This window comes from Castor canadensis, chromosome 8, assembly GCF_047511655.1.
Source record: "Castor canadensis chromosome 8, mCasCan1.hap1v2, whole genome shotgun sequence".
NCBI lineage: Eukaryota > Metazoa > Chordata > Mammalia > Rodentia > Castoridae > Castor > Castor canadensis.
The window spans coordinates 98163104-98184263 of NC_133393.1; the positions used below are offsets into that span (position 1 = coordinate 98163104).

A 21160-nucleotide genomic window follows, 5' to 3' on the forward strand; every position below is an offset into this window, starting at 1 on the left:
GAGGGACAAGAAAGGGCATCAAGAAGAAGGGTTTAAATGAACTGGGTGAGGAGATGGGGGAACAGGGACCCACCCACACTGACCAGACCTTTCTGAACCACATGATTTATTGTAGCAAAGAGACTGAGGCTGGGAGGACCCTGCTTTTGGAAGAGAGTTCTAGGAGGGTTGGGGAGAAGAAAGGCCTTCTTCAAGTGTTATTTTGTCTCCAAGCCCCACTCCACAATTGGAGGGGCTAGACATGAGGTCCCTCCCCAAAGGCAGGCAGAGGGGGTTAGTGCTGGTCCAGGAGGAAGAAGCCACATTTCCGCGAAAGGCCCCCACCTCCTCACTGCACTGTCACTTCCAGGGAATTACTTCCCTTCTTCTTGAAAATTAGCTTGCCCATCCCACTCCCCCCAGAGCCCTGGATGACCGTGACAGCCACATCACTGCCTTTGAACTTCAATGAGAACCTGCAGGGAGAACAGACAGAAAAACTAAAGCTAGTACCTCCCATTCCCTTACCCGATTTCCACATTCTAGTGATGGCTGTCCCTCCCCTTCCTAAAGCAAGCATATGGTGCATTTCCCCCCACCATTCAGATAACTCAAGGCCTCTGGGAACTTGGGCTAGGACCAAGAAACACCTCCAAGCCCTGCCCTGACAGTATCCTTCACTTTCTGATTGCATGAATTTCCCCGGTCACAATGACCATCAGCCCGGTCATCTGTCCCAAGCTGTCCCTCACCACCAGCTCATGCCCTTACTTCTCAGTCACAGTGACAGAAAGCTGCCTCTGTGTGGCATCCAGCACAGCCTGGTACATTTTTGCCAGTAATTCAACCACATGGTCACTGATCAACAAGATGTCTCCCTTGGAGCCCACTGATGACATCTTAGAAAGAGGGAAAAATAGAAGGAAAGGGATTCATTTTTTTCTCCTCAGAAGCATTCTGAAGACATCAAAGGCCCAGAGTGAAAGGTCTGGTTCCAGCATCTCTGGGATGCCTCAGCCCCAAAATGTCCACCCCCTCCTCTTCTCCAGTGGAGGTCCTGCCACACTCAGCTCTGATACCTCACTCAGATGCAAGCTAAAGAGCCCATCCTGGAGGCTGGTGACTGACACCTCAGCCAAATTGTCCAGTGCAATGACAGTTTGGGCCTGGGACTTCTTGGAATCTGAGACAATCACATGCCTCTTTGTCAGGAGAAGAATCCGAGCAGAAGTCTAGGGAAGGAAGAGGAAAAGAATGAGGACAGGCAGAGTTAACGCCTATCCCATCCACTTGGCAAAACACACACTTATTCCACCCTCGCCCTTCACTCAGGCTGCCCGCCCAGGCCCAGAGCTCCCTGTGGGGAGGAGATGCAACCCTTCACCTTGCCATTACCACGGTTGACCTTCTTCACAGTCTCTGCCATCAGAACAGGCCCTTCCTCCTTGCCCCTCAGCTTCTGCAGCTTGGGGTTCCCCTGCAGTCCAACGTAGTCACCGCGGAATGGAATGGGGACACTGAGGACAGACAGGAGGTATGCAGTGGGGACGAGGCTCAGTACCTCCCCTTCCCTTAGTGTCTATCCCTAGTGTTCTACCCCCTCCATGCATCATATCCTCATTTCCTGTCTCAGTGGGTCACAGATATAGCCCAGGACCAACACCATCCGCACTACCAGAGGTGGACTCACCCAGACCTGATGAGTCAGAGACCCTGAAGAGGGGTACAATAGCTGGGTGTTCATAGTCCTGCCAGGTGATTCTGATTTAGGCTCAAGCCTTGAGAAGCACCATTTGATGGAAGTGACTGCATAGACTCTGGGGCCCCTCACCTTTGAGGATAGGAAGCCTTCTTTCCCTTGAACAGTTCACTGGCAAAGAGCTTTTCCCTCAGTATCTGCACCTGCTTTGGAGACAGCTGATCCCAGAACTTCCTACACTGTGAGGAGGGAAGGACAGGAGCTAAGATCATGGTGTGGAAGGCAGGGCTGGGGAGGGAGGTGAGAGACAGGGACTCAAGGACACCAGGGGAAAAGAAAGACAAAGGAAAGGACAGGCACTAGACACTGCAGAGAGGGCAGAGACTAGCTGGAGTGCAAGAGCCGAGCAGGATGGAGGGGACCGATGGGTGCAGGAGAGAAAGGAAACTAGCTAATGCAAGCGCCATGAGAACGAATGCCCAGCACACAGAACAAGGCTTAGCCTATAGAGGGGCTCCACAAGTATTTCTGGAATGAAAGAACAGATGGCTCAAATGAGCCACCTACAAAAGGACAAATAGTGTGTGATTCCCACTTACAGAAGGTACCTACAATAGTCAAATTCATAAAAACAGAAAGAAGAGTATAAGTTTTGGGGAGCATATACCATGGTTTAATGGGGATAGAATTTCAATTTTGGAAGAGGAAAATAAAATATGGAGATGGATGGTAATGACAACTTGAATGTACTTAATGCCAATAACTACACTTCAAAATGGTTAAGATGGTAAATGTTATATATATTTATAGCCATGGGAAAAAATAGAAGAGGGAGAGAAATGGGAGGGCGAGGAGAAAAGTACAAGGGAGGGAGAGATGCCTGGCCTCACCTTCCACTGATAAAAGAGCTTCTGCAGTTCCCGATTAGCCGTGTCGAAGCACCTGTAAGGGGCAGCTGGCCACCTGTTGTCCAGGACATTGGTGGATGGCAAGTTGTTCCTTAGGCCCAACAGAAATTTCTGTGCCTGAGTTGGGAGCATGGGTTTGGGAGTGAAATGATGAGTACAACCACTTCTTGGCAGGCAGATTACCATCCAGATCCTGCCCTGACAAGGGGGAAGGCCACCCCTAGTGAGAAGCAAGAGCAGAGCTGGAGAGATGGAAGGGAGTCACCTCTGGCTCTCTGTCAGCATGCAGTATAAGTCTGAGGCTGGGAGGTAAGAGCGGAATGGGAGAGTGGAGGGAGAGAAGGATTAGCTCCACCCAGAGGCCTGCCACCCAGGGCAGTGAGGTGGGACAAGCCAATATGAAAGTTGGTTTCAATATATTGCTCCCATGGCTTCCTATTCTCTCAACTCACAATCACTGACAGTTGGTGGCCACTGTCTGTGTTGGCTTTTTTACGAAATCTGTCAGCCCCTCTGATCAGTGGAGTCTGATACCACAGTCTGCCATTGAAAATCCTCCAGTTAGAGCCCAAGATCATGTCAGAGGATTCCCTGGCACTAGGTAGGCTCCTTGCTACATCCTCTATACAGCCCATGTACTCTCCCTTCATGTCTGGCTTGTGCTGCTCTGTTGGCTCAGCTCTGCCCACCCAGATTCTGCCCATCCTTGAGGTACAGCTTAAAGCCCTCTCTATCCCCAGGCCATTCAACAAACATTCCTAAGCATCTCCCACAATATCCTTTGTACCAGCTAGCATGGAGCCTCTGAGGGCTTTCTTCTGTTCTTGTTTGTTCATTTGTTTGTTTTCTATATCTACAGAGTTCTACCTTCCTTACGCAGTCCTCCTGCCTCCAGGTCCTCCTAGGGCCATGGGTTGCCCAGGCTTCTGTTAGAGGAGTATGTTCTTAGGCAATGGCTAAAAGCTCTGGAATAAAATAGTTTATATCCCAGCTCTACCATTTACCAGCTGTTGGACCCCTGACAAGTTACTTAACTTCTCTGAACCTTCATTTTTTCTTAATCTATAAAATGGGAAAAGCAAAGGGCCTATGTCACAGGGTTGTTAAAAGCTTTAGAGTTGATCATATAAAGAGCTTCGGACAGAGTAAGTGTTCAAAAGACAATAGCACTAGTCTTTAGTTATAATTAAGGCCAAAACAATCTTTCGACTAGTCAGAAGCACCAGGGAAATGAATCTGTGCCCAGCCCCCTGCATGCTTCTGAAGGGGTGTGATTTAAAGAACCCAGTGGATCCTGAGTTGACATTCAGCAGCTACCTGATAAAGTTCAGGTAAAAGGAAAAAGAGAAGAAGGGCCAGTCAGGAGATAAGTGCAAAATCAGATTACAGGTCTCGGGTATGTAGCAATAGAGCATGCACTCTGGGGAGGCAGACATAGAGGAGCCAGTGGGACAGGAGGCTAGGGTAGGACAAGGCCCAAGGAGAGGAGGAGAAAGCCAAAGCTCGAGAGGTCCCAGTTTCACTCATTCCTCAGACAAGGGGTCCACCTCTCTGACAACAAAGAGGGGCTCAAATGAAGGTGATTGAGCACAGTTGGTAAGGGCCCTAAAACTGTCCAAAATCCCTTTAGGGGAGATAGATCAGTTATGACTTACTACAGTCCTCTGGCCTAGAGCCCTGCTCCTCTCCCTTCCGCTGTGGCCTTTCCCAAGACTTCACTGGAGCCCTGCTCTCCCTGGTTTTCCTCAGAAGAACTATCTGACAGGTGTCTCCAGAAATCACTCTTCTCTGATTCTATTTTCTTCCACTAGAAGTTGCCCAGTTTGGATATGTGGGTTGGGGCCTGGCTTCTTCCTATCCATTCTTCCCCAAGTCCTCCAGAGGAGAGGTCTTTTTGAGATTTACCTTCTTATGTGTCTGCTGTGGGTTCAGAAGGAATAGACGAAGATAATTCCTCCACTCTCACCCCAAAGTGGATACCTTCTGTGTGTCCTCACTCTGATATTCCATGAAGCCATTAGACATTCAGCCTCAGCCTCTCCTCTAGCCTATTTGCCCATCGCCCTGATAGTGGATGTTCTGGAACTCTTTCCAAGCCAAAATGTTGTCTGATTCTGCCCTGGGTCTGAGGGACAGGACGCTAGGGCTTAGTCCCTGCAGGTCACTGCTCCATCCCCTCCTGTTCATACAGATTGAGAAAACTCTTGGGGGAAGCTTTGAGTCATGTCTTCTTCTTCCACACCTGTCCCAACCTCCTCTACCCTCCACCCCTTCCACCCTAGTCCTCAGGACTTACTAGGCTCTTGTAGATGAAATTTGACAAGGTGAGGGCAGCTCCTGATCGGAAATATTTTCTATAATTCTTTCGGGCCTGGCAGGGACATAAAGAAAGGACTCAAAGTAAAGACAGATTCCAGAAGAGGTTCTGATGTTTTTTCAACTACACAAAGAACAGAGCAAGATAAAGGGCTGAGACCATGGCAGGAGAGAAGGCGTGAAGTCAGACAAGGTGGAAGAGGAGGACAGCTACAATAGAAGGCACAGACACATGTACAGGTCTCCCCAACCCACAGATAAGCCATCCCATAAGCAGGCCTGAATGCCAGCAGGTCTCACTCTCTGGGTTCTTTCTTCTCTGCAGCAGGCACAACCCAGGAGGAGCCATGTGTGGGCAGGAAACCCCTTTGCCATTCCCCATTACCTTCCACCCTCTCACGAAAGCCTGGATCAGCAATGCCGATGCCTTCATTTTCCCATAGTGTTTCTTTTGCTGTAGAAAACATTGTCGCTGTGAGAAAAACCCACATCCTGAACCACTTCTCCCACTGTAATAAGAATAAAGGGGGTGGGATGACTGTACCTTGTTGCCCCGAAACCAAGCAGAGATGAGGATCTGACTCTTCCTCATCTGCTGGTAGTGGGTACGGCAGCGCCAGCCTCGATAAATCTTCTGTATAAGAGTGGCCAGCTGCTGCAGCCTCAGGCGCCTCTTCTCCTCCAGGTAGAAAAGCTATGGAGAAGGCAGGATGGGGCAGAGCGGCTGGCTCTCTCCTCCTGTGCCCCATAGGACCCCAGCCTCTTAAGGGATCACTCAGCCCTCAAGGAGGCAGGGTGGAACCTCACATTCAATTCCCATCCACTCTCTACTCCAGGTTATGGATGCTGCCTTCCCCTCCGGCCTCTTTCTTGGGGGGGCTCTTGACTCCTCTACCTTCTGCCCCCACCAAATGCACATGCACTCCCCAACTCACAGTCTTGGGGCTTCTAATGAAGATCTTTGTTTTCCCAAAGGCCAGCTCCTCTGAGGACATGCTCAGCTCCCCCATAATCTTCTCAACCCCTTCCCTACAGAGCCAGATGGGGAAGAGCTGCCAAGGGGTGTCTTAGGATGAATCATCTTCCACATTTCTTTTAGTCCTTTTTAGCTCCAGAGAAGCAATCCTTCATTTCCCCAAGTATCTATCCAATGGCTTCAGCAGATGTGCTCAGCACCTCTCATTCCCAGAGGAGTTCCCACACCGCCCTTGACCGCTCTCCAGACTCCCCTCTGGGTCTTACCGTTCTCCACCATGCCAGTGAGGCCAGGTGCTCTGGCTCAGCAATCGGTACCTTTCCAGGAAGGGCTTGTAGCCCTGGCGATAGGCATAGCCAGCCCGACGTACCCGCACATTCTCTAGCAGCCCCAGGTACCTCGACTGAACTGCCACCAGCTCTGGGGAGAACTGACCTTGCCGCTGATTCTCATTGGGCTTTATGCACCTAGGAGAAAGGTGGGGAAGACCCGATCTTCAGGAATGGAATCCATGCTGGTCTCCATACTCCTATCTGCTTAGAGTCAATAGAAGTGGAAGTGTACCCACTGGCCTTCCCAGTTTCACTCACTACTCTAATGCCCCTCCCCCAACTACAGGATGCTCAGTTCCTCATCTGGCTCTATGAAGAAAGAGCCTTTCATACCCTATTCCAGAGACAGCTGCTACAGACATAGTCTACAGCACTTGGACACTATACATGCCATCACAATGAAGCACACTCCCCTGTCCCCTGTGTGCCCAGCTTGTCACCTGATGTAGTTGGGGTTCTTAGAATACAAGTTCTTCATGAGTATGGCCACAGAACTCTTGAACTGGGCCCCAGCAGTTGAGGGGCGTTTGAGAGATGCCTCCTTGGGATTACCCTCAGGGAACAAGGACCGAAGGAGGGGATGCCGAGCCTTCCACATGGCCTGGGACAGGTCCCGGAAGAGTAGGTCATTATTCTTGTCAATGAAGCTGTTCACATTGTATGTCACCTGTAGAAGAGTAGTTATGGATTCAGAGACCCCTCAGCCCTTTTCTAGCACTTGGTCTTCCCAGTCTTCTTGTAAAGTATTCTCAGTCCCACCCCCCCGCCCAGGTCTTTCCACTGCCTTCAGTTTGTGGTGGGCCCTAGTCTTTACCCTGCAGCCCTGCTACATCACCTTGCCTGCATAGTGGCAGATGCGGAAGCAGTTGAGGCCCATGGTGTGGTCATACTGGTGCTGGGCATTCTGGGTGACTTTGCTCTCATAGTGACTGTGCTTGGAGAAAAGCTGATTCAGCTTTGCTAGGAAAGTGGAGTCACTGACCACCCCAGGCCGCAGGCACTCCTCATCCAGCATGGCCAGAATGCCTCGCTGATTCTGGGCCAAAGGGAAAAAAGATTAGTGTATCTGAGACCTGGTCCTTCAAGATATTTACATTCTCATTGCTGTTCCCTAAACTCCCTTTCATCTTTTGCTCTCCTTTACTATTCTTACCAAGCAGGGCAGTGGAGAGACAGACAGAAGGATGTTGAGGCACTCTGAAAAGGGAGGTCTCAGAGGTAAGAGAATGGTAACTCACATGTTCAATGAGGTTACAGATGATGCCATTATCAAAGTAGTCCACCTTTGTCCATGGTATACCCTGGCAAAGGGAGACATCAATTGCAGAAGCAGCTCCAAGTCAAGTTTCCAAAGACTTTACCAGACCCAGCCTTCCTTTTACCTGTCCTACAAAGGACCATCAGAAAAGCCCATATTTGAGAGGGATCCTTTGTTTGATTCTATTTACATCCATACCCATCCAAGGTTGGTTGTAAATTTGTGGGGTAGGTGAACAGACATGAAGGAGGGTTAAAGAGTGAGAGTTCTCTGCTCTGTGACTTGCTGAAAATCAAGTCATCAAGCAGGATAGCTTCTAATCCCTGCCAAGGCCCAGATATCCCAGGCTGGGGCCATCCACAAATGTGGCTGAGATGTACCAACCTGTCCTTCCCTCCTCCCTCACAAGTCTTTAAGAGAAAGAGAAAGTAGAATGAAATTAAATAAAGTTGCCCTCTCACTTCATCCCCAACATACCTTCCCCAACCAGTTAAATGAACTATGATATAATTGCAATCCTATGTGTAACTATTAAAAGGGTCTTTATATACTGATATGGAAATAGCTCGTTAAGTGATACTAACAAGGTGCCCAACAGAATCTCTTTCTGTCCTTTGTATAAATTTTATAGAAAAATACATTTACATATTTGCTTGTACAAGATATGGGCCTCTGGAAGGAGGCCCATCTTGAGGTTGGTGACACAGAGGATGGGGAGCAGAACATTAGGGCACTTAGTAATACTGAATGCTCAGCCATGCAAGGGAAACTTTTTGTCCTGTACTCCATCTGGGGACAACTTAGAGGGACTTGAGATCAAGGAGAAAAGACGATCTGGCATACCTCTGGGTATTTAAGAAGAAATGCAGGGAGAAGACTTGGTTTATCTCTCTGGATGGGGAGGTGAACTGAGAGGCTGGGGATAGGGGTGGAAGGGAGACCTTTATTTATATACTTTTTTAAGTTCTTTGAATACTGAAACATGGAAATGCTTTATCTGGTTGATATTTTAAGTTGTTAGAACAAAAACATGCAAAACAACTGAAAAAACTCTTTCACACATTGTGACCACATTGCCTGAAATTCTGCCATAACAGATTCCTGAGAGTTCACAAGGCAACATCCCTGGAAGGGTTTTAATGAGTAAGACTCTCAGTCACTCACACTTTGGGGTGAATTAGCTCAATCAGAGAGCTTTTCTAACACCTAGCCATCAAAAACAAGGGTTTGCACTGAATCAGGGAAGGAGTGTGGCAGTTTGGAGCCATGGGCACTTCTGGTTAGGAAGTCTGGAATCAGGGTGCTGTCAGAGGGGACAACATCATCAGCCAGTGCCCAGAGGAGACAAAGGATTCTGCAATGTTGGAGAAGGACACAAAAAGGGATGTGGTAGGGTGCCAAGCCCAAGAGAAATGGCCCTTCTAAGTTTGGCTATAGTCTGCCATAGGCCAAGTATAGCTGTCACTTCACTCTTCCATCAATCCACACACACACACCCTTCTATCAATCTGTCCCCTGTCTGGCCTGGTCTGGAGTGAAGAGGTTGGGGACACAGAGGGTGGGGAGTAGAACACTAGGGCTACTTAGTAATGCTGAATTCTCAGCTGTGCAAGGGAAAGTTTTTCTCCTTTGTGTTCCATCTGGGAACAACTTAGAGGGAGTTGTGATCAAGGAGAAAGGAAGATCTGACATACTTCCCTGGTGGGCAGGGAGAAGATTTGGCTTACCTCTCTTTTATATTCCTCTTGCTCCTCCTTCAGGGTCAATTCTATGAACACCTGCTGCAGTTTCTCATTGCAGTAGTTGATCACAAATTGCTCAAAGCTATTATTCTGAGGGTTAAAGAAGGAGACAAACACACCTAAGACCCCCCACCCACACACACACACAGTCTCTCTTTCACATCCTCATGAGCCTGTCCCTGATAACTCCAGGGAAGCAGGCTGCTGAGGTTGGGTGAACCTCTCTCACCTCCAATATTTCAAAGCCGTAGATATCCAGGACCCCCATAACCTTCTTCTTCTCCCTGGTGTCCACCTAAAGAGGATGGAAGGACAAATCTGAGGAGAGACCCCACCCTGGGCATACCAGGCCAGGCCCTTGTGGGGAAGACAGGCTTGAAGGAGGGGCAAACAGAGCTAGAATGAGCTTGACAAAGCTGGAAAGGAGCAATGGTGTCTATTCTCCTTTTTCCATATACTGTAGGACAAGTAAAAAAGGAGGAAGGAGAAAAAGAAAGATGCAAATAGATTCCAGGATGGTGTTCCCATGGTATGAGGTAGAAAGACATTAAAATCCTCTCAGGATAATAACTGTCCCTTATATTTCCAAAGCATTTTGCAAAAAAATTTCCACATCATTTAATAAGCTTATCATAATCTTATAAGGTATGGTTATTCCTATTTTGAAGATGAAAAAAATCAAACTGCAGAAAGAAAAAGCATTTACCCCAGCCTAGATTCAAATCCCATCTTACTCTGGGGCCTTCCAGTAATACTCAAAATAAATGGCAATTTGATATAGACAGTTGTTTATTAATAGCTGATGAGGACTGGGGATGTAGCTCAGTGGCAGAACATGTGGTTAGCATGCATGAGTCCTTGGGTTGGATCCTCAACACCAAAAAAAGTAAATAAATAGCTTTATTATAGTTTATATACCATATATAATTCAGTGGGTTGTTTTTTTTTTTTTTTTAGTTACTCAAAGGTTGTACAACCATTACCGGATCATTTTGATCACTCCAAGAAAGAAATCTTGTACCCATTAGTAGTTAGTCTTCTTTCCCCACCCCACCAGTCCCTGGCAATTATTGACCTACTTCCCAGCTCTATGGATTTGCCTACTCTTCACATTTCATATACATAGGATCATAAAAAAGGTGGTCTTTTGTGGCTGCCATAATGTTCTTAAGATTCATCAGTGTTGTAGCATATATAAGGACTTTTTCCTTTTTATGGCCAAATAGTACTCCGTTGCACAAATATACCACATTTTGTTTACCCAACATCTCGTAGACCCTTGGGTTGCTTCTACTTTTTTGCTATTATGAATAATGCTTCTATGAACGTTTCTGTGCAAATTTTTGTGACGATATCTGTTTTCAGTTCTCTTGGATATATGCCTAGGAATGGAATTGCCAGATCATATGGCAATCATGGACATAATTTTGTCTGATCTGCATTCAACCCTTTGAAGGAGGTAGACATTAATACTTTTTAGTGAGTATTTCCAAATCAGGAATCCAAGGTTCAGGATCTTTGTGAAATTGAAAGACTACATGTGGCTAAGTAAATGGATCAGACTGTCAAACTTAAATTCCAGGAGGAACTGTACCTCTCCCCCTCATCCCCCTCTCTCTGTTCATCTCAGAAACCAAGAAATGGAGCTGATGGCCAAAGCAGAAGGTGAAACAAGTAGAGGGTGTTGAGGGAAGAAAGCAATCACTCACCTTGATGCTCTCATTGATTCTATTCACTATCCAGTTGAAGAGGCGGCTGTAGATGTTCTTAGCCAAAGCATCGCGAGCATAATGAGCCTGTGGGGGCCGGGCATCCTAGTTAGTGTGGCAGCAACAGAACAGACAGAATCGGTTGCTACAGGAAGGCCCTTACCTGGATGACAGTCAGTTCTGTGACCACCTTTTCCTTGGCCGTCTCCATGGTCCTCGAGCACAAAGCTCTCTCTAGTTCCTCTGAATTCAAACCCACCAGCTCCCCAATTTCTTGAATGCCTAGAGTGATGAGGAAAAATGACATGGCTGGAGAGAGGGGCTTCTCTCAGTGGCAGAGAGGAGATGTTAAGCAAAGTTGCCTGAGAGACTGGTGCCCTGAATCTTGCTGGAGAAGTCATTGCAGCCATCCCAGGACACAGTCCTAGAGGATGGGGGCTAGAGGAGAAGGCAAATCTGGACACTTTGTGTGTACTGTCTATTTTAATATCAGAATCTCCTGATAGGTGTGATTATCCCTATTGCAGTAGAATCAACTGAGACTCCGAGAAGTCCCAGACCTAGGTCTATCAAACTTTAATACTTCATTCTAAAGTACTTCACAAGGAGTGCTGGTATCTATTTGGGGACAACCTCAGGAGTGGGCTAAGTGGGCATGCATCAGGGTGAAGTTGATTACACTAGAGTTGGTATAAAAGCAGTACTCAAAGGAGACTAAAAGTGGGGTTCCAGCAGAGTGCCACAAACCTCTCCCATCACGGATGCCACTTGCTGGTATCCCATTGGCCTGGAACTCGCCCGTCAGCTCCACGTTCCCCAGCTTCAGCACCAGAGCTGTCACTTCTAGCACTTGTTGAATTTCCTCCTCTGAGAACCCAATCACTGACATTGCACTCTTGGGAAGAAAGCAAAAATCAAGCTGAACTGGTGCCAGTCCATTGCCTCCCTTCTCAAAGCCAGGGCCTGAGCCTAGGGGATGGCCTCAGGGTCCACGCCTGCTCCACACTGGGTACCCACCTGAACAGCCCTGAAGTTGGAGGCATCGTCCATTCCACCCACTCTGGACATCTCCTGGTTCAGATAGGTATAGTTGCTTATATCCTGCTCGAGCTTCAGGGTCTCTGGGAGAGCCAGCATAGACGGAGTGTTAGTACCCACTGTCTCTAGCCCCCCACCAGCCTTGATACCTCACCACCCTTACCCTGGATGGGTTCATTCTTTTATTCTAAGGAACACTTTTGGGTTTAGTTCTGCTCCTGTTTCCTTTATTTGAGGCTAATTTTTAAGTAGGATTTAGGATTTGGGGTTTTCCCCCAACTTTTATGAAAGAAAAGCCTCATTGGACTCTTATCCCCACCCTCAGGGTTTAAACAGTGAAAATGATCAAGCAAACCCTCCATCCTCCTCAGGCCTCTGGGAGGACAAAGGTGAGAGAAGAAAGGTAAATATGGATCTCCTACCCACTCCCAGTCTCAGCCTCAGCCTGGCCTGACTCATTCATTATTTGTTCAAGCACCAAAAAAGTAGCAGATAGTATGTTCCTTGGCCCTGACATCTCCTCTGGAAGGTTCTCTATCATGCTGAGGAACTGAACTAAATACAAGGCTCTCTTGTTCTCCCCTGTGATGAGTCCATCTCAACCCATATCACATGAGCTAGGTTTTGATATTTTCTGTCTCTCCCACAAATGATCAACATGTATGTTGGAACTGTGTTTCTCATCTCCATATTCATGTGCCTGACTGGCAAGCAGGAACTCTTTTCATCTTAATAAGTAATCAAGGAAATGTTCTAAGCATTTACCTGTGATGGGAAGGACACAGGTAAATGCTTAGAGGGGTGTCAATTATCTTTTATGCAAATAATCTGAGAATCAGGGAGTGTGCCTCAAACTAGAGTTTAATGCAGTTCTCTCTAGCACACATATCTTAAAACAGGAGACTGCTAAGGAAGGGCAGCTGGAAGAGAAATGAGTCAGAAATCCCAGAGATAATGACACCAGGGAGAACCTAACCAAACTCAGTTTAAAACCAATAGGTGATGGAACCAGCCAGAACAAGACACTAGTGCCTCTGACTCAGACATCACCTTGATCTGCCAAGATGGAGGATTAGACTGAGGGGACTTTTGAAATCTCTAGATTTCAAGGAGGGGGAAAGCATTTAGGGATAAGTCAGGCACAGAATAACAAGAAAACAAAGGGTCAGGTCTTTGGGGGCCAGAAACCCATGGTTCTCACAGCTAAAGGTGAGATTTGGAGGCAAACTCTGACAAGGTCTAAGTTCTATCTGACCCCATGATGCTCACATAGAGCCACCTCTAGTTCAGCTTCCAGGCTGGCATGGGCTCTTCCTTAGAACAAGGCAAGGGGTTTTATGCCTTCTGCTCCTATTGCCATCTGCACATGCTGACTGGCACCAATCACACTACATTGCAATATATCTGTTCACACATCTGTTATCCCTAGAAGACTGAGTTCTTTGGGGACAGAGTCCATTGTTTTACTCTACTTTGTATCTCTATGGGCTAGAATAATGCTTGACTAGAGTAGGTATTCAAGAGATGTTTGATGAATGAGTGAATGAAAGAATGAAATTTCCATAGAGTTACCTAAGAAGAGAAAACCAGGGATAGGGCCCTAGGTAGGGCAGATGTAGGCCCAGGATAGCTTCAACTAGAGCTCCCTAGAAGTTCTTGAACACTTACATCTGCCTGCTTCTGTGCTGAACTGTCTATAAAGCCCCTTAAACTGGAAGTAGGAAGGAAGGTATATGGAAGTGAGAGTTCTGTTTTGAAACTAGCTTGGAGAAAGAGGCACCCAGGCAGGACAGGGGATAAGAGCAGTTAAGAAGCAAGAAAGGTAGATCAGCAAAGGACAAGTACAGAAAGGTCAGGAGATTTGTTCCCAACAATGGATGGCGAGATTTTTGGTGGGGATGCAGGCAAGGAGAAGTCTGGGGCTCAAGGGAAGGGGGAACATAGGCCCAGAGGGGCCCTGGGTTCTTGGGATGGAATGAATATTGGGATGCTTTGCTGTGTTCAGGGCAGGTACATACTCAGCAGCTGTGCATCTGCTCCAGCTAGTAGTTGATAGAAGATGTGGAAGTTCCTTTCCCCTTGGAGCTGCTTTACCACTCGGGACTTCTCAAGCAGATCTGGCAGAGAATTAGAAAATAACTTTTTGAGGGCCAGGGACATGATGCAGCATCCCTCTAATTCTGCCCTGAGCCCTGGCACTCCCAGTAGTTGGGAAGTTTCCTGAAGTCTAACAGTCCTCATTCCTCTAGAAGCAGATGAGCAGAAAAGGATTTCATAGGGCAGGTGGAAAAGAGTTGGTGAACCTTATGGGGGAGACACATACAGTTTGTGATGACGCCACCAAGAGGGGATCCCTTGAAGTCAAACTCAATATCCATGTATTTTCCCTTCAGAGAGAAAAAAAAAAAAAAAAGACTTTGCTTCTTCTTCTCACGGCCCTGCTAGAGAGATCTGTGCTGCACCTCTCCCTCCCAGCCCCCACCTCTTCTCCCAGGCTGGGATGTGTACTCACAAATCTGGAAGAGTTGTTGTTGCGGATGGTCTTGGCATTGCCAAATGCTGCAGAGATGAGGAGAGGGGAGGGGAGGTGGCTGAGGGGAGGATGAGACTCTAGAAAAGGGAAGTCCTCCAGGAAGGACAACCTCTAGTCCTCACACCAACCTCACATTTTTCAGGCTGAATGGGAACAGTGGTTTTGGAAGAGGGTTTAGGGCTGAGGGACTCTGGGGACCAGGGACAGGTGGAAAAGAGAGGGCAGAGACCTGAATGCTCACCCTCTAGCACTGGGTTTGACTGAAGCAGCTGCTCTTTCACAGAGTTCACTTGTTCCCCTTTCCCACAGACAGCGGCCACATAGGACATCACCAGCTTGCTAGCCTCTGTGCATGAGAAACTCTCATGGGATTCCCACCCAGAGCTGACACCCCCCTCCCTCCTCCCTCCTCAACTCCTTGCACCCAAGCACCTCACATCACCCTCCAGAGTCAGAAATTCTGGGGAGGAAGTGCTAGGAGTTGGGACAGGGCTAGGCCTGGCTTGGATAGAGACAAGGAGTGGTTTTAGAGGTGACTCCATGCCTCTCCTAACCAAGTGCCTTACCAGTTTTGCCAGAGCCACTTTCGCCTGTGATGAGGATACACTGGTCTCGGTCCCGGTCCCTCAGTGATTGGTATGCCATATTTGCCACAGCATAGCTTAAAGAGAGGAAGTAGGTGATGACTAATGTGGGCCAGCCTTAGATGCCACTTTCTACTCAATCCTCAGTGCTAGAGTCACCCACGTTCCCCCACATGGACCACACTAGTCAAAAAGGGCTAGGCCTTAGAAGGGAGGCTTCCAGACGGCCAGGGGAGGAGGGGGTAACTGAGAACCCTCTTTAGGAGAAGGAATAAGCAAAATTAGGGTGCTTCGTCATCACAAAGCCAGGGTCTTCTCAGCCTTCCCTCAGTCCCTCTACTCACATATGAGGCTTCAACTCATAGAAGGTATAGTCCTGGTATTTGGCAATGAACTCTGGGCCATAGATGGGCAGCTGTTGGTAGGGATTCACTGAGATCACCACACTCCCAATGTAGGTCTGGAGTCAGAAAGAGGATGAAGAGAGCTGACAGAGTGGCTCAAGTGGCAGAGTACCTGTCTAGCAAGCACAAGGCCCTGAGTTTAAACGCCAGTATGGTTAAAAAAAAAAAAAAAAGGTAAGGAAGGAAGAGAGGGAAGGAAGGAGGTAGGGAGGGAGGGAGGGAGGGAGGAAGGAAGGAAGGAAGGAAGGGAGGAAGGAAGGAAGGAAGGGAGGGAGGAAGGAAGGAAGGAAGGAGCCTAGAGGGAGGGGGATGGGAATATGTGAATTTTCCAGACACACCCACAGCCGCACCCATATTGCACTCACATAAATCTCCTTGTTTTCATAGCGAAGCTGAAGGTTCTTGAGCAGAGACTTCTCCCCCAGGGGTTCCAAGAGGATGAGGTCCTCCACCCCCACAGAGCCTTCCAGGAGAGACATGTCCAGAGGGGCTGGAAATTCTAGGAGTAAAAGGGGTAATTTGCTGTAGTCTGCTCAGCTTAAGGGTCCAGTATGTGTAGAAGAGGGCAGAAGGATCTAGGAGAGCCCCCTACCTAGAAGAGCCTTTGGACCAGGCAGGTCAACTAGGGAGGTAGGGTAACCCTCTGCTTCCTGGTGGAGGGGGTAGGTTAGAACAGGACCACCTGCCTCCGCCCACCTGGGGAAGGACTGCACCAGTAGGCAATGGTGGGGCAACAGAGTTGTGCTGAAGGAGAGATCCCTGGGGAACAAAGTGTGAGCGAAGTTTTATGCCACAGCCAGGTACTGAAAGCTCCCTTCTTCCTGTTCTGAGGTCCTGACCAGCTTCCAGATTCCCTGGCTACTTGCCCCAGTGCTTCTGCTCAACTCCCTACCTTCACAGCCCCTATTTCAGTCACCCAAATCCCTCTCATTCCCATCTCAGTTCTTCCAGAGATCTCCCTATCATTATCACAGTGAGCTTTATTTCTAAATGGGGACTGGACAAGGTGGTGAATTTGAGAAGAGGCAGGAGTCCTCTATAAAAGATTGGAATTTCCCATAGAAAATGAAAGTAGGGTTTGCTTCCCCAACTAGCAAAGCCTCTAGATGTCTGCGATCTCTGCCCCTATTTTTCCATGTCCAGATCTTATACCTATTTCTGTAAACTACTGACACAGACTTTGCCCAGAGGGACACACCCAGCTTTTTAGTAGCTGGTGGGAGTGGGCAAGGAATACAGCTGCAAGAGAGGTTACGGGGTTGGGCCCCATGCAGTAGGCACATGGCAGGTGTTCCTGCAGGAGGAAGCCCAGCCTCCCTAGTCTTTCCAGTGGGACTGAGGAGGTAGGATGACCGGGCACAGGGCAGAATTAGTACAATGGTCAATGCCACTCCCAAGTAGGAATAAAAGAGACATATTCTCCCACTCTCCTGCACCTCTGAACGTGGGTGGGGGAAGGAAGGGAAAAGCAAGAATGGAAGATGGGACAAGAAGGGGGCACTGGCTTCTTCCCCCACCCCACTCTGCTTTCTCTAAGCTTCAGTTAACTTCCTGGCAGGACACAATTGGGGAAGCAATAAGAATACTAATAATAGCAGTCTCTGGAAATAATGCAGTGTTTACCACAGGCCAAGCAGAGCTCTAAACATGTGCAAATACTAATTCACTTGATGCTTGTATTATCTACATGAAATGGGTACTATTATTATCTCAGATTTCCCAGTTTTTTAAAAGGCCAAGTCTTTAATTTGGCAGGGAAGGGTGAGAAGCAAAAGGTGGGTTGGAAGAAGTCATTTCTTTGGGTTTAGGTTTGAGAGAAGTAGGACTGTGATTAAAGACCCCAGATGGGGCACCCTAAGGTGTGAAAGAGGAGCAGTGACAGGTCAAGGCAGTACTCACCAAACACTGGAACAAGGGTGTAACTTGAGTGTCCCTTGGAGAATGGGTGATGAAATCCCAATTTGACAGGAAGGGGACATAGGAGTCCCAGGTGCCAAGGCGAAGTGTCTTAGGTTAATGGGAGCTGTCCATGGTGTTGGGGAAGCCAAGAAAGAGGCTGCTCTCCTCTTGCCAGTGTCCACTCTTGTGACCTTCCTTTGTGCTGCCTCTTCCAGCCCAGGCTCCCTGTGCCACTCTGGCCAGGAGACCAGAGAGATGACTGCTCAGCACAAAGTCCGAAGCTGTTCCTACTGAGGGTGTGGCTCACTTAACCCTTCACAGGTCTGTGACGCTGTTTTCCTCTAGGTAGGAAAAGGGTATGTGGCTGGCTTTAGTTGAGGGGCTCAAGTAGAGAATTCATGCTTTGACCCCAAAATTTGGAAGTAAGAGGAGGAGGAATGGAATTTATAGCCAAGGAAAAGATTTTCCAAGGAGGTCAGGAATTATGCAAGCTGGAGTGTCTTTACTAGCAAAGAGATAGTACCTCTCTGAAACTGAACTTTCCTATCTTATTGATCTTATTGGGAGTCTGAGAATATTGAGATTACTTGGAGAGCTAAGCAGACAAAGTTCTCAAATCCCTCTCTCTCTGCTTCCCTTTCCCCTGTGAATCAGAGTTCATCACAGAAACGCAAACATTAAAGTTGATAGTAATAAATACTTCACAGTTAGATGGACCAGTTTCATTGAACTCCCACCTATATCATCTCACTGAGTAGCCCTACCCCGGGAGCAGACAATGCAGACACTCCATTCAAAGGGAAAATTAAGAGGCAAACTCTGGGTTCAGTTGCTCTACTGTGTGCCTTTAGTGCCATGGCTAGCATATGTGGGAACCAGAAACACAATGCAGTTTCCTGACCCTCAGTAGGCCATTTACAGCCCAAGTTCTGAGGTTTCTAATTTTAATCCTCCAGCACTGGGATACTGAATAAGACCCTGAGATGCTGTTTCCTGGGCATTAGCCCAGCAGAAAATAGCTCCCTCTGATTTAAAAAAAAAAAAAAGCTTAGCAAACCCAATTTCCCAAGTATCCCTTATCTACCCAGAAAAATTCCTGAACAGTAGCTGCTCCCCCGCCACCCCAGTGCCTACCATCCTCTTTCCCTGACATGCACAAAGAACAAATCAGGCAATTACATACACTTAACTACGATAGGAACTTGATTTTCCAACTCCCAGTCATGGCTGCTTGGTTCAAGGTCCAAGCTCTATGTAAGCACTCAAGCATTCTGTGTAAGCCTGGCCCATCAGCAGTTCCATTACCAACCTGCACTTACATAATTTATTGATCTATATCTATTTGAAGTGGGGGGAAGGGGATTGAAAACAAGGAAGAGAGAAAGAGTGGAAGTGACATCAAAACATAATTCCATGGGGGAGGGGGACAGGGGGAGAAATGACCCAAGCAATGTACGCACATGTGAATAAATAATGAAAAAATTTTTAAAAAACGTAATTCCATGTATAGGTGGAGTATTATCATAGTATTAGAGGCAGAGTGTCTACAGATCCCATTTTCCAGAATAAGAAAAATACTTTTTCAGGGTCACACCATGCAAACCAGGCACAGGGGGCACCAGAACTCAGATCTCTCATTCTCTTGGCCAGGAATTTGCAACCACTTGAGGTTTATCTGTGCCTACCTATTCATTCATGGGGTTGTCTACTATGTGCTCCCAGGTGCGAAGTTACTCTAAACCAACCTTAAACTGTAAAACAATGGCATGAACATCACAGCTCTGGCTACCTACCATGCTGGTCTGCCTGGGGTGCACAGTGGGTTCCTACCCAACTGGACGTGTGAATTTGAGGGCCAAATCTAGGGAAATCCTAGGCAAAATGGAATGAGTGGGTCACTCTAAATTAACAAGGTATGCAATATACATCCAAGTTAACTGGGGGGCTGGTGAAGTGGCTCAAGTGGTAAGAGTGCCTGCCTAGCTAGTGTGAGGCCCCGAGTTCAAATCCCAGTACAAAAAAAAAAGATTGTGGTGTGCAGAGACTAGGTATTTATTAAAGATAGAAATAAAGAAACAAATGCTACAAAGATCCATATATGCCTAGACCTTTGTCTATCTGTTAAAGACAGGGCCTAGCGTATGTAGTAGATGCTTAATATTTAATAAACCCTAAATTATCTTCCTGGATGATGATTATGGAGCTCTAATACAACATACATTTTTTTTGAGACAGAGTCTCACTCTGTCCAGGCTGACCTCAACTTCCCATCCTTCTGCCTCTGCCTCCTGAGTGTTACAGGCATGCACCACAATACCCTGATAGAATTATCAAGGTCTTTGTATGCTTTTAAGTAGCATGCTGAACTTCATATCATTTTGTTGTTGTGGAGATCATAGCATCTGGCCTTGTTTTGGAACTACAAAGCCGGTAGAGTGGCTTAAGTGGTAAGAGCACCTGCCTAAGCAGGCAAGAGGTCCTGAGTTCAAACCCTAGTGCTGCCAAAAAAATAAACAATAAATAAAAGCCAATGTTTCCTTGCACTTTGCTTCCAGTCTGACAACTACCTTGTCTTAAATAATTTATACTAATTCTCAATTTCTTCACATATAAAAATGAGCTAATTAGATAACTTCTGAGGTCTGCTATGATTTTAGTTACATGTGTTGTGATTATGTATTTGCTCAAAAGTTGAATTATTACTTTTGTAGTTTATTGTGGAAACTCTTGCTTCCTCACAAATAATGCTCATTGAAAAACAATACATTCTTCAAACAAATGAACAGGTATATAAAGTGTATGTGCGTAGTATGTGTATTTCTGTCCACAGAAGAGAAAAAATAAAAATGATATGAAAATATTCTTTATCATACTACAACAAAGTCTTTACAATTTTTAAATTTTCTAACCACTAGAAATTCTGAAGCTGTTTGAAAGTACCATTTTGTTAAACTCTTTTTGCCTTCCAAAATATTCACAGTATATTTCCATGCTTTTGTTAAGGGCAAAGTGGTTTGACAGAAAACCAAATTAAAGACCACTGATACAGATTTTAAAAAAAATTGTGCTGATGGTTATACAACTGAGTCTACTGGTCAAAAGTCAGCAAAACTGTACACTTAAAACTGCTGAACTGTGTTATATAAACTATACTTCAGTAAAGCTAATGGAAAAAGGCAACGATGATGGAGGAGCAATTCCAAATCCTTTGATACTGATTTCTGATAAAACTGAGAGGGTAGGAGTCTGATCAAACCAACTCACTCAATTCTCCCAGATGTAATCCCAGCAATCATGAGGCTGGGACAGGAGGATCTCCAGTTTAAGGCCAGCCTGGGCTATGTGTATGAGGCAACTAGCTAAGTATTTCACCTCCCTGCTATTCAAAATGAGGTCCACAGACCAGCAGTATCTAAATCACCTGGAAGCTGTTAGAAATGGAGTGCTAGGCATCACTGCAGATGTACTGAATCAGAATCTGCCATTTTAACAAGTTCCCCTCATTCCTATGCATGTTAAAATCTGCAAGCTGCTTTACAAATCCTAATTTTTCTACTCACTAAAACCCTGTAATCTAATAATTATGCTTTAAGTTCTTATTAACTCAGCCATTAATGATTGCCTATCATCACCTAGTAGTAGTTATAAAAAGGAGAAAAGATGTCATTCGTGTGAATTAATCTACATAAATTTACATATGGTATACATCCTGTTTCTTACTTTGCCAACTTTCTGTCTCTAAAAATTGGACAATGAATTTCCATGTAATCTAAATAACTAGGA

General features: G+C 46.6%; 1 protein-coding gene across 2 annotated transcripts; it reads right to left on the reverse strand.

The window, feature by feature from the left end:
* Positions 1-89: 89 nt before the first annotated feature.
* Positions 90-18617, reverse strand: Myo1a (myosin IA). 2 transcript variants are annotated; one of them, XM_020163196.2, is made up of 29 exons: positions 18561-18617; positions 17378-17718; positions 15844-15977; positions 15419-15534; positions 15057-15151; positions 14732-14836; positions 14470-14516; positions 14281-14344; positions 13976-14074; positions 11937-12040; positions 11667-11814; positions 11083-11201; positions 10920-11006; positions 9440-9505; positions 9196-9300; positions 7449-7511; positions 7046-7246; positions 6651-6877; positions 6145-6345; positions 5838-5931; positions 5447-5596; positions 5288-5356; positions 4883-4957; positions 2569-2703; positions 1811-1917; positions 1364-1496; positions 1059-1211; positions 751-878; positions 90-455 (listed from the first exon to the last, which is right to left on the reverse strand). In XM_020163196.2, the coding sequence occupies exons 3-29, from the start codon at positions 15955-15957 to the stop codon at positions 329-331; spliced, it is 3132 nt and encodes a 1043-aa protein (XP_020018785.1). In that variant the 5' UTR covers positions 15958-15977; positions 17378-17718; positions 18561-18617; the 3' UTR covers positions 90-328. The 2 variants fall into 2 exon arrangements, with proteins under 2 accessions (XP_020018785.1, XP_073939806.1); XM_074083705.1 differs by lacking the exons at positions 4883-4957; positions 18561-18617 and having other exon boundaries at positions 17378-17649.
* Between the last annotated feature and the right edge of the window lie 2543 nt (positions 18618-21160).

Bases quoted from the DNA above. Each gene is read 5' to 3' on its own strand.
- Myo1a (XM_020163196.2), bottom strand. From the start codon at position 15,957: ATGTCTCTCCTGGAAGGCTCTGTGGGGGTGGAGGACCTCATCCTCTTG. The intron at 14,075-14,280 runs GTATGTGTCTCC...ATTCTCTGCCAG, and splicing joins TGGTGGCGTCATCACAAACT to ATCTGCTTGAGAAGTCCCGA. The intron at 11,007-11,082 runs GTAAGGGCCTTC...CGGCCCCCACAG, and splicing joins CAGAACTGACTGTCATCCAG to GCTCATTATGCTCGCGATGC.